The 13,259-nt window shown below is 42.8% G+C and overlaps 1 protein-coding gene across 1 annotated transcript in view; it reads left to right on the top strand.

Annotated features, from left to right (window-relative positions):
- The window catches only part of SIPA1L2 (signal-induced proliferation-associated 1 like 2), a 148,671-nt gene that overhangs the window by 89,302 nt on the left and 46,110 nt on the right, over positions 1-13,259 (top strand). The window contains exons 9-13 of the mRNA XM_006874168.1: positions 4,312-4,572; positions 6,967-7,053; positions 8,303-8,403; positions 8,803-8,906; positions 10,870-11,258. Of these exons, the coding sequence (XP_006874230.1) occupies positions 4,312-4,572; positions 6,967-7,053; positions 8,303-8,403; positions 8,803-8,906; positions 10,870-11,258 (942 nt within the window). The remainder of the gene's footprint in view (positions 1-4,311; positions 4,573-6,966; positions 7,054-8,302; positions 8,404-8,802; positions 8,907-10,869; positions 11,259-13,259) is intronic.

Below are 13,259 nucleotides of genomic sequence, written 5' to 3'. Positions count from 1 at the left end.
CTATGGGTCGGAACCGACTCGACGGCACTTAACAACAACAACAACCAGTGGAATGGTCTTGTCTCAGTTTTACCACCATAGGCCTTTGGATTTTGTCTTCCTTCACTGTGCTAACTCATTATCCTTCTTTCATTTGTGTTCCCATCTTTCTATGTTGTTTTTGTTGTACTTAAGTGCCATCAAGTCTGTTCCAACTCATAGTGACCCTGTGTAGGTTTTCCAAGGAGCAGCTGGTGGCTTTGAACTTCTGACCCTGTAGTTAATAGTCCAGTGCTTATCCTTGTTGTTAGGTTCTATCAAGTCATTACCAACTCAATATATTGTGACCCTACACACAACAGAACGACACTCTACCAGTCCCTCGCCAACCTCACGATCACTGCTGTGATTGAACATATTGCTGCTGTCACTGTGCCAATACATGTAGTTGGGGTCTTTCTCTTTGTTTCTGCCTCCGAATGCAAAGCTGTTTGAACTGCAAGGTTGGTGGTTCAAGTTCACCAGTTGCTCCTTGGAAACCCTATACAGGGTCGTTATGGATTGGAATTGACTCAATGGCACTTCACTACAACAAAATTTTACCAAACATGATATCATTCTCCAGGGACTAGTCCCTCCTGACAATCTGTGCAAAGTATAAGAGATAAGTCTGGCTGTCCTGGCTTCCAAGGAGTGTTTTGGCTGTACCTCTTCCAGTAGAGATCTGTTTGTTCATTTGGCAGCCCATGGTACTTCCAATATTCTCCTCTAACACCATAACTGAAATGCATCAACTCTTCTACGGTCTTCCTTAGTCACTGTGTAACTTTCACATGCCATGGCTTGAGTCAGGCGCACCTTAGTCCTCAAGCTGACATCTTTGTACGTGAACACTTTACAGAGGTCTGTTTAGCAGACCTACCAGCGTCTGCTTATCCTATAGCCCCACAATAGAGTTTCAGTTATTGCCAAGTCTCACTGATACTTCAGTGTATGGTACTATTTCTTGTTCTCCTTATTTTTGTGTGATGATTTTGAAGAGAGGCTGAAGGAATTTTAACTCTTGCCATCTTAGAAATGGAAGTCTTGTTTCTCAAGAGGTGGATATCAGAAAGTATTTTACGTTGACTGGCACGTATAGTGAGAGACACTGTGACTTTGGCTGCTGACTGCTGTCCGGACTTGTTAAACTTAAATGCTCGGCTTGAATAATCAAATGTGTAAGCTTACCCAGCCTTCCTGTTTCCTTGCCAAAGTGTATTAATTGACTTTACAGACTGACTTTGATCAAGTTAACAGGGTTTGTGCTATGTATGTCATTAGTAGGAAATTGAGATGTGTCCAATTTAAAACATATTTTTTCAAGCTAAAGAGTCTTCAGCACCTGACTTACCATCTGAACCTAGGGAAGAGCACCCGAGGAAATGACGCAGACAGTGACTGATGGTGGCTGGAAACCAGGGTATCACAGGTGGGGTGGAAACTCAGGTTTCCCTGGACTAGACGGTGACAGCGTTTTTTCATCCTTTGTTAAAAAAAAACTTTTCTCAGATGTAGTGAAAAAATGACATGACATGTGACTCCCATTCTTGGATACATATCTGTTTGTTGTTGTTGTTGTTGTTGTTGTTAAGTGCCATCAAGTCACTTCCAAGTCATAGCAATCCTCTATAGGGTTTCTGAGGAGCAGCTGGTGAGCCTGAACTGCTGACCTTGAGGTTCAAACCAACCTTGCAGTCCAGTGTATTAACCCACAGCACCGCTAAGTTGATTATTGTTAGATGATCGATGAAACATTGTTTAATCTACAAAATGTGTCAGTTGCCCAAATTCAATGTGTTTGATTTTGCGCATGCAAATATTTCAAAATGTATTGTACTCTTAAGAGTTTGCAAACTACTTAAATAAATATACCTGGGATACCAAGTGGTAATGTCTGCCAATTAGCCAAAGCCAAAAACAGCAGATGTGATGAAAGGAAACAAGGTCACCATCAGTTGGGGACACTGCTGGTCTTGGCAGTCCTAACAGTTTGTGGACATACATAAAGGCCTCTGGCCGCCCAAGTCAGTTCATCACGATACAGCTGGCTCTTCTCTACCTGTGGCCTTGTGTCCCTTGGAGCACCTACCAAGAGCATACCTCCTTTTGTAAATTTGCCTAGAAACTGACTGGCTTTTATGCCGTTCAGCATAGTTGCCAAATCTTGTGGAGAAGGTAGGACTTGAGCTGAGACAGGCCAAATTGGGAGGATTTCATTGCTCAGAGAGAGGAAGGAATGAACCACCCAATTGGGTGAAGTAACTGGAGAACCAGTTGTTGAGAAGCAGATTCCTGTAAGCAGCGCTGTCCAGGGGAGGCATTTAGTCTGAATCTTCTGAGCAGTAGTATTAAAAGTTTTGACTTTTGAGAAACAGGTGAATTGTTTTTAGTGATATATTTTTACTTACTGTCTCCAGAATCTTTTCATTTCAACATGCCAGTAATATAAAACAGTGAAATGGTCTGCACCTTTTTGTCTCAGTTCTTCAAAATCAAGTACTGATTTTACTTTTGTGGCTTAGCTCAACTCAGATGCTGAGTTTGTATCCAAAATACTTGTTATGTTTGTATATTGCAAGACAGTTATAATTGAAAAGGTAGATTTCCATCCCCAAGTTGCTGCAAACATGCTTAAAAGAAAAAAAAATCAAATTAAAATGAATTGCGGTCCCATTCTGTGGTCCACTAGACACATTGCTTAGAGTGCCCGTGTTGAACAGGGCAGCTCTCCCTCCAGGAATCAGGGAGACCCGGCATAGGCACAAAGAATACATTCGAAAGTGTTTTGGTACATAAATCTCATATATCCCATATGAGGATATTGCAAACAGAAATCAATTAGAATCTCTCAACCCCAGAAAACACTGTGGTTAAATAAAGGTTGTGGGATAAAGCACTGAACTGTAAGATTGGTTTGGACCACAAGGTCAGTTTGAACTACAAGGTCGGCAGTTCAAACTCACCAGCTTCTCCTTGGAAACTCTACAGAGCGCCGCTATGAGTTGGAACCAATTCAATGGCACTTAACAACAACAAAAAAGACATAACCCAATTATTTTTCTTTTCTGAAATTTTTTTTTTTTTTTTGCCGTCCTGTCATCCAAGTTCATATGACCCAATTCTTTTGGTCACTGAGTAAATTGGTCTTTTATTATGCCTTATTTACTGAAGGCTTTCTTGAAGACTCAATCACTCTTAGAGACAAAAGGCAGTTTTTCTGTTCCTACTTTATAAGCTTTATTTACAGCTTCAGTAATTGGCATACAATAAGCAGCACATATAAGGAGCTCTGGTAGCATAGTGGTTAGGAATTGGGCTGCTAACCTCAAGGTCGGCAGTTCAAAACTACCAGCCGTTCCACAGGAGAAAGATGAGGTTTTCTGCTCCCGTAAAGATTTACAGCTTTGGAAACCCTGTGCAGGGTCACCGTGAGTTGGAATCAACTCCATGGTACTAAACAACAACATACAGTACGTACAGTTTAATGAGGCCTCACACAGACAAAGCTAGGAACATTTGTATCATCTGCAAAAGTACCGTCAGTTGCACATGTCTTTATTTATAGAATTTCTTACTCTTCAAGGAGACTGAAGAGCAGGAGTGTATTTAAAATCTTTAATGACCTCTCTTGTACCATTATTAATCTTTTATTTCCTTGTTAGTGGGAAAAGGGAGGTGCGAAGGCTAGAAACTGTAGCTTTTTACCCATTGCATTTCAACATTTTAGTAGCCAGTACCCCCAGCGAGTTGGATTGGCAAAGTGGCAGCATCAATGGGCTTAAGTGTGGCAACAATTGAGAGGTTGACACAGGACTGGGCAGTGTTTCGTTCTATTGTGCATAAGGTCGCCATGAGTCGGTACCAACTCCATGGCACCTAACATCAACAGCTGTTTCAGTAGTCCTGGTATGGTGCTGTGGACTAATGCGTCCGACTGCAAAGTCGTTTGAACTGCAAGGTCGGTGGTTCAAGCTCACCAGCTGCTCCTTGGAAACCCTATACAGGGTCGCTATAGGTCAGAATCGACTCGCGGGCACTTAACAACAACAACAGTGCTGTCAGCACAGGTGATGGCTCACTAGTACAAGGCTGTATGAAAGGCCTTTTTAGTTTGTGACCTCAACAATTGCTGGCGGTGATGGTTCAGACTAGTCCCTCAATTGCCAAAAGATGCTTTATTCTAGGGAGACTGTTCCTTAGACCTCGAGAGCCTCACAGTATCCATTACGTGAGTGAGTGGGCTATGAGAAAGCCAGATCCCCTCTTCTCACCATCTCATGCTGTCCACAGAGGATGCTCGGAGCTCTGCCGCATCCCCATGGTGGAATACAAACTGGACAGCGAAGGTACGCCGTGCGAGTACAAGACACCCTTTAGGAGGAATACCACCTGGCACCGGGTGCCCACCCCTGCCACCATGCAGCCCCTGTCCAGAGCCTCCCCTGTGCCAGGCACACCTGACCGTCTGCAGTGCCAACAGCTTCTCCAGCAGGGCCAGGCAGCCATTCCTCGCAGCACTTCCTTCGACCGGAAGCTGCCTGATGGCACAAGGTAATGGTGTTTCCTGTCCTGGGATCCTGTGGCTTCTTCAAAGACAGCTCTTGTAACAGGCGGGGTTTAAGAACACAAAATGATGTGGGGGACTTTGTGTTTGACTTAACCATTTCTAAGTAGCTTGTTCTGGTCAGCAAGATGACTGCAGTCACTGACTCAGCGGTACTTGGTGCATCTTTCTCCTGACCCAGCAATTCTTACACACACCTCAGCCCACCCAGGGAAATGGTGGGTTCTCTATCTGTCCTGGTACCCTGGCCAATTTGCTCTAAACGACCTTGGGAAAGGGACTCTGGGAATTACGCTGCATGCACCTCGAGACAAGTATAATTTTGAGTTATCAGTAGAACTGGCCCTGCAAAATTAATGATTGATTTCCACTGTCATAATGCATTTATTGCTTTAAGAGGTTTTACAATCATTAGCATTTTTCTTTCATTTTCTCTCTCACTTTTTAAAAAGTGGAAGTGACTTCAAAATTAAATTAAAATATCCAATGGAAGAATGCACTGATTTAGAAACCTTTGAGCATTTTTTTGGGAGCATAATTTGCATAGGTCATTCCAAGTGAACAACATAGTGCTAATCTGTTTTATTGGTGCTAATTCCTATTCCTGTTTATTTTAGCTTTCCCATAACTGGACATGCCATAGACTCACTATTAGTTTGCTCAAAGCAATTTGTCATGACTCTGTAGGATAAGATAAGCACTGGACTGTTAACCACAAGGTCGGCAGTTCAAACCCACCAGTGGAGGATTTACATTCTCCAAAACCCTATGTGGAATCACTGTGAGTTGGAACCAATTCCGTGGCTCTAGGTTTGGTTTCGGCTGAGAGCATGATATGAACCAGGCAGCCCTGGTTCAAGTCCCTGCTCTCCACGTCTTAATGTAGTGAGAAACAATGTCAGTCTCCTGGATACTGCCACCGTCCCTATTGGAGTTATCATGAGTGCTTACTGCCACATGTTCAAGAAATCCAATCTGTACTCATTTTAGTGAGAGTGAGGCTTTTTTATTCAATTTTGCAAACTCAGGTGCCAATCCCAGAAGACAAGGGCAGATGCACTGCGTGGCTGTTTTGCAAATAATTTTATTCTCCTCGCTCTAGAAAACCCCTCCCCCTGGTCTTCATTGACTGAGTACTGTGGGGTTAACAATCTTTCCTGGAAGTGGCCTACATTCCCTTGATGGGAGGGAACATTCTTATTAAAAGTTCCTAGTCTTTGAAAAGGTTCTTTCACCTACCCCAGATGCCTGGGATCCTGTTGCTGTGTCCATCAACAATCTGTGTCTGGTCTAGCATTTTCCTAGACCCACTTAGACCTGAATGGACCATCTTGAGAATTCATTTCTCACAAAGTACATTACCTGGAGCTGGTTCCTTGTCCTCTGGCTGCCTCCAATTTCCTCATCTTCAAAAAAAAAAATGGCAGTGATTCAGATCTCAGTTGGCATTATGAGGGTGAAATGAATTAATATGTGTAAAATGCTTAAAACTGTACATGGCCATGTAGTAAACTTGTTTACGTATTCATCATAATTAATTGATAGAAAACTAGAAATGTCATTATCTTCTGCTTTCTCTGGTCACTCCTTTCCTGAGTGTTCCAGTTTGAATTTGACATTTTAATTGACCCACCTTTGTTCTGAGTCTCCTTATTCAAAGGTCTGCTGAGTTGATAAACTACTCACATTCAAAACAATATACATAGGAAGGCCAGTTAAAGGGGCAGCCCGAAGCAGGTAACTTGAGAAAAGGAGATGATCTGCAGAATCCCCCTCACTGAAATAGAATTCAGTAAATTAAAAAAAAAATAAAAAACTCAAGAGTCTGAGGACCAGGGGAACTTGGCAATCCATATTTTCATCAAGTGAATTCTTGAGTTTTACTCATTTTTATGTCTGAAAAAAGATGAATGAGGTTACATTCAATCAAGGTATAAATATGAATGGTTTTGTCAAATTTAGATTTTTCTCCTTTGCATATAGTTAAATATAAAACCAAACATGGCTGTGGCTAAGTATCATATAACAAGAAGTATTAATGTTTATATAATGCTGTGTTCCTGGGAATTGTATTGGAGTTCTTCCATATTTCACAGGAATCATTATCTGAGGTTTAAATCTTTGGCTGGTAAAGCTTCCTTCTGTCTGCACGCCGTTCCTTAAACATGCTGCCAATCATAAACCACCCAACAGCTCACAGTGTCCCAGGCTCTTAGTTTATTTATCCATGGTTTATTCTGTTTCACATTGAAATGCCTATTTTTTCTTTTCGTTGCCATTGTAAAAATGAATTTATTTGTAAAACAAAACAGGCCAGGTCAAGATGTTGGCCCTCCACAGATTCCTCAGTGCACTGTTAATGACTCTGGTCAACATTGCAGAAGTTCGCCCAGCAACCAATCATCTTCCAGCGACCCAGGGCCGGGCACCGGTGGTGGCCACTGGAGACAGCAAGTGGGATATGACGGGTACTGCCCTTTTACCTTTTCGCTGTTCTCTGGGATATTTATACAGTATATACAAGGCATTTTGGGGACTATGAAACCTCCAGGTATGGCTTTCCATCAAATGACTTGACCAGATGAGCAAATTCAGTATTTCTGGGTTTTAGGTAGCACCCGTGCATCTGTATCCTAAGCCAATTTTTTTTTTTTTTTTTTAAATAAAAAGAGGGTTTTCTTAACATGTGAAAGTTAAGGATCCAGGGGGCTCTGTGGACAGAGGCCCCTTGGGAGTTTTTCACTCTTTTAAATTGCTGAAGCCTCCCTTGCCAGTTCCTATTCTTGAAGACACACCACTCAGAATCAGAAAAAGCAGATTTAGTGTGTGGCAACAAAAGCATTGGGCATATCCTTTTTGCCTTCTGTTTGAGAAGAAGTTTGCCTCGAAGGTTTAACTCTGAACCCTTCCTTGTAATGTGTTCATTGCCAGGGGTTCCTTGTGACCATAGTGACTGCTGAGCTGACTGGTGCTAATAGCTCATGGAAAAAACATAAATACCTTTCAGGGAAGAAAGAACAGTGTTTGTGCAGGCCTGCTTCTCTGGGGAGCAGCCATTGCTCCTAGCAGCGGTATTTGGAATGTCGCTTTGCTATGGAGTTGAGCCTCCACGACTTTAAAGGAGCTGGATGGGAATGGCTTAAAGAATTGGCATTGGAAAAATGTCAGCGTGAGAAGATAAGCTTGCTTTTTCTGAGTTCACATGTACAATGAGTGGGAAATTTTTTTCCTTGGTGCCAGTTCTCTGATGGTTTGGCTTTGGAATAGATACTTAAGAGGCTGAGGTGCATATAATTTCCCACCTTTCATACTAGGTGGAGTTTTGAAAAGTTATAGTTAAAGTGAGATTTCTAAGTGAAATCATAATTTAAAAGTAGAGAGGCATTTTTATATAAATGGAAAGATACTACCTGACGTTTTCTGTACGTCAAAGAATTGTTTTGTTAGGTAAGAATTATTTGATTTATTTCATCAGTAAGATTACATTTTTATAGTTTGGATTTTCATAAAACAATGTCCACCTGGATACAGTCTGTTGTGTTGTTGTTGTGAAGTGCTGTCGAGTCTGTTCCGACCCATAGTGACCCTGTATAGGGTTTCCAAGGAGCAGCTGGTGAACTGGAACCAGCAGCTTTGTGGTCCAGTATGCTAGCCCACAGCTCCACACCAGGACTCTGTGTAATGAATAAGGAGGATCAATTTCCTGTATCTTTCCAGGTGCCAGTCTCCTCTGCTGCTTGACCACCAGGGTTCCGGCCCTTTGGAGTGTGAAGGTGCCAGGGAGCGGGAGGACATCATGGAAGGAAGCAGACACCCTGGTAATAAGAAACTCCATGAGGAGAAACCTTCCTTCCTTTCTTCCTCCCTCCCTCCCTCCCTCCTCAGCCCCTTCTTTTCCCTGCACTTCACTCTTTCTTCATTCCTTCACTCATTCAGCACATATTCAGGGAGCTTCCCTGTGCCACATGTGGAGGTGTGAATAAGTTGGGCTCCCTCTGTAGTAGGAGATGTAGCCACAGTTGCTGGTTGTTGGGGTGGCTTTGGAAATGGGACATGAACTTTATAGCATTGATGTGCTTACTCTTAAGACTTATCTGCTGGTAAGTCCACAAAGTTCCAGAACTCTACCCCTATACATTTTTACAAAATCATTTGTTTCATGTGCTTACACCAACATCAGAAATTTGACACTCAACGCTTCTTTCTTTATGCAGCAGAAACCAAATGGCATGGCCCACCTTCCAAAGTTCTTAGTGCCTATAAGGAAAGAGCCTTGCAGAAAGATGGAAGTTGCAAAGATTCCCCCAATAAACTTTCTCACGTAAGTCTTTTGTTCATAAATGAATTGCCCTTTTAACTAGGACTGAGGCATCTCAAGGAGTCCTGGTGTGGCACTGTGGGTTAATGCACTGGATTGCAAGGTCGGTTTGAACCACAAAGTCAGCAGTTCAAGTTCACCAGCCACTCCTTAGAAACCCTATACAGAGTTTCTGTGAGTCTGAACCAACTTGACGGCACTTAATAATAACAAAAATGCGTCTCAACACACATCACTAGTGTAGCATTATTGCCAGGATTCTTAAAATAATGACATTTACCTCACGGGTCGCTTTGAGATTTTTTGTTTTTTTAAAGTGTTTAACCCTTGATTTATAAAGTACCTCAAATGAAAGGCAAAGCCAAGATTCTATCACCAGCCTTTTGATCATTAGTAACCTATGTTGTAGCTACTAAGTCATGTTTCTATTTTTAATCTGTTAGCCATGTACCCTTTTAAGGGCATAATGCAAAGAAGTCTCTGTGCAGTGGAGTGTGGTCAGAGATGCTCTGCTGCCGGGCAGACACTTCAGGCACAGTCGTGGGTGATTCATGGTGATGGGGCAGCAGCCAGCATGTACGCAGTCTGAGAACAGTGCCTGGCACATCCCCGCCAGACCTCTGCACACTTGGCTTACTCCTCACAACAAACAGATGGACTGTAGCCCAGTTAAACACAACTTTCACTTAAGTATGGAAACAGGAATTGCTGATTGTTGCTGTATATGTAGCCAACATTTTAAAGATTATATTGATCCAAATAGTTTCGTTCCTCTTCTTTAATGTGACATTGTAGAGCTTTCTAGTCACCTATTAGCCAACATTGTTGTTGTTAAGTGCTGTTGAGTCGGTTTCAACTTATAGCACCCCGTATAGGATTTCCAAGGAGCATCTACTGAGCTTGCACCACCAACCTTGCAGTTCAAACCGTGCAGTCCAGTGCATTAACCCACAGCGCTACGCCAGGTCTCCTGTACCTTTCCTTGCATCAGCCTTACAATATCCAATTGTTAATCCCAATGGTACAAATCTCTTAACAGTAGTTTAAGCTGTTGGACACAGGAGGAGATGGTAGAATTGAGACTATTCAGGAATGATAAAAAGGCAAAGGGGGGATGCTTAAAGACCTGGTAGGAGTAAATGACAGATGGAAAGGCCAAACCACACTAGACATGCTCTGGGGCATGCTTCTGGTGTTCTCCAGCCCTTTGCTGTAGGTCTTGTCTGTTTCCCAGGGCTACAACGAGAGGCCGTGTCTTGTAAACATAATGGACAGACAAGAAAATTGGTTCTGTTCTGTTTGCTTTGTATCTTCCAGAGACCCCAAATCACTGATTGCTTTTTCAGACCTATTGACTCTAAAGGGAATTGTATCTCTTTAACACTTGGGACATAATTTGACTAGTTTCTCATGGAGAGATACCTCCTACTTACTTCATTGTGCTTTGCAGTAGCAAAGTACTGTTGCATGTACATCGTATTTTCTCATTTGTTCCATACGTTAATCTTGTAAACTCAGTATTATAAGCACAGAGAAGAGATGATGTGACTCAAACCCAGCGCTTCTGAACCAAACTCGCACTGCTTCCATAGTTAGTTAAAGAAGCGTTTTCTTAATCTCTTTCTGCATGTGGTCTCCTTGCTTTGGTAACATTTGTTGATTGTTTTCTTGTGAGTGACACTGTTAAAATACTTCTGTGCTTCATGCATAAACAGTCCCAACAGAGACTTAAAAGAGAAAATACCACCTGAAGATAAATTATGGGAGGTCATGTGAGTCACGGACTTTTGCATAAAAAGGGAATGCTATCACCACCTCAAAGAGGAATAAGACTGGCTCCTAAGGGTTTAGATGAGATCATTTAGGTTTATGGGTTCATGAGTCCGGATGAGAAAGTTAGCCTTTATATATGGCGACAGAGTGTGAGAGCCATTTGCAAGCTACTTTGCTTCCCTTTCTTCTCAAGATCGGAGATAAAAATTGTTCGAGTCACTCCAGCAGCAATACGCTGTCTAGTAACAACTCCAGCAACAGCGATGACAAGCATTTTGGGTCTGGAGACCTGATGGACCCGGAGCTGCTGGGATTAACCTACATCAAAGGGGCCTCAACAGACAGTGGTATCGACACCACTCCCTGCCTGCCCACATCGATCCTTGGCCCATTGCACCTGACGGGCAGCCGCTCTATGATCCACAGCCGGGCAGAGCAGTGGGTGGATTCAGCCGATGTCTCCGAGCCCGATGCTGAGCAAGTGAAGTTGTACACAGCCCACGGCTACACCTCCGCCATTTCTGCCAGCAACGCTGCGGACGGCAGCCTGGGCGACCTCAGCCAGATATCCTCTCATTCCAGGTGAGTGCTCTGCGGGCCTGTGCACTGGGCTCAGTCACTGTGAGGGTGGGAGAGGAAGTATGTTCAAGACCCAACTGTTGAGTTGTGTCTTGGGTGGGGCCTCGGGTGCCAAGGACCAGCAGCATGTGCAGGAAACAGGTCGTCATGTGATTGCGTGGCTTCAGACCATGTGCCTGTTTCTGAAATCTAATCATAAAAGTTTGTTCGTTAATCACATCACATGTTTGTGATTTTACTTTCCTTTTCTCTGACTTTAAATTTGAGTGAAGTGCAGATCAAGATAGCAGTTGCTCTAGGCAGTCCACTTTCCTTTCTCTTCCAATGCACCCTGCTGTAGAACACTTGGGCAGAGTAATTAGGGATAGCACGGTATTGTGTGTGTGTGTAGCCCTACACTACAGGAACGCACACAGTTCTGTTCTGTGTCCAAGGCATTCATTACAAGACAAGGCCTTGTATCTAACGAGGAGAGTGTGCTCAGATTGGCTGTTGGGTACCTACAAAATAAAGATTAGCTAAATTGTTTTTAGCTTTAAATTGGCAGACTAGTTAAAGACATTATATTCTAAATATGTTGTTGTTAAGTGCCGTCCAGTCAATTCCGACCCATAGCGACCCTGTATAGGGTTTCCAAGGAGCTGCTGGTGACCTTGAACCACCAGCCTTGCAGTTCAAATAACTTTGCAGTCTGACGCATTAGCCCGCAATGCCACACCAGGACTCCATGTTTACCCATAGTATCCATCAATATTGCAACATGCAATATGTAATCGTGAACTAGCATTTGACATAACTTTGTACAGTGGTTTGAAGTCTAATCATTTGTGACTCTTGCCTTCAATTTCACATCAAGTCTAGGGGAGAAACACATTGACTCAGATTTGGCTGTGCCCAAAACTTAACTACTTCACACCAACCGTACTGTCATTTTCCTACTTGTCACCAAGGCCTTCCCAGGTTTATCTCTTGAGTTATTATCTGACTTTTGCCTAGAACTCTTTAAATATCAGGGGACAGAGTTGGATAGACTAATAGCAGGGTTGTCCTCCTAGACACCTAGGGAACATCTTCCCAGATGAGGGACTTTAGGGTTCTGTGTGCTCCTCAAAGGCTCCCTCTTCCTCACGAGCTTCTCAGAGTCAGGCAACAGGGGCTCAGAGTGAGTCCCAACAAATCCTTCTGCTGAAGAAGGGAAACAATAGTGCTTTACCACAAAAAAACCCAGGGTATTGTTTACCAGAGAAGAGGACTGGATGTTAGTAATAGAAATTATAAATGACTATGCTCTGGTAGTGTAATGGTTACGAATTGGGCTGCGAACCACAAGGTCAGCAGTTTGAAACTACCAGCTGCTCCACAGGAGAAAGATGAGGCTTTCTGCTCCCATAAAGATTTACAACCTCAGAAACTCTGTTCAGGGTCGCTATGGGTCAGAACTGACTCAATGGCACTTAACAACAACAACACATAATCTGCCTTCTGTCAGCTGAGGCTGAAGAGGCACAGGACATAGGAGATTATCTTCTAAATAGAAACCCCTATTATATTCCATTTCATAGTTTGACCTAAAATTGTGTAGTAGTAAATAGCTAAAATAATACAGTGACTTCAGTTACCTGAATATTCCTATCTTAATTTCAGGGACAGTTGAAAACTGGCCATACTATTTGAACTGTGTTAGGATTTTATAATCTTTTATGGTCTTATACAAGGAGCTCTGGTAGCATAGTGGTTACGAGTCAGGCTGCTAACCTCAAGGTCAGCAGTTCGAAACTACCAGCCGTTACGGGGGAGAAAGATGAGGCTTTCTCCTCCCGTAAAGATTTACAACCTCAGGGTTGCTATGAGTCAGAACCAACTCAACAGCACTTTAGCAGCTTTGTAAAACAGCTTATTCTATGAGGCATACCTTCTTGTTGTTCTGGAATGGAATTGGCATTACAGAAAGAATGCTACATTACTAGTAAGTAAAATTTCTGTGGAAACTACTTTCAAAGCAGG

This window comes from Chrysochloris asiatica, unplaced genomic scaffold (genome assembly GCF_000296735.1).
Source record: "Chrysochloris asiatica unplaced genomic scaffold, ChrAsi1.0 scaffold00265, whole genome shotgun sequence".
In the NCBI taxonomy this organism is placed as follows: Eukaryota; Metazoa; Chordata; class Mammalia; order Afrosoricida; family Chrysochloridae; genus Chrysochloris; species Chrysochloris asiatica.
The sequence above is the reverse complement of the archived record's forward strand: the minus strand, read 5'-3'. Positions and strand labels throughout refer to the sequence as shown.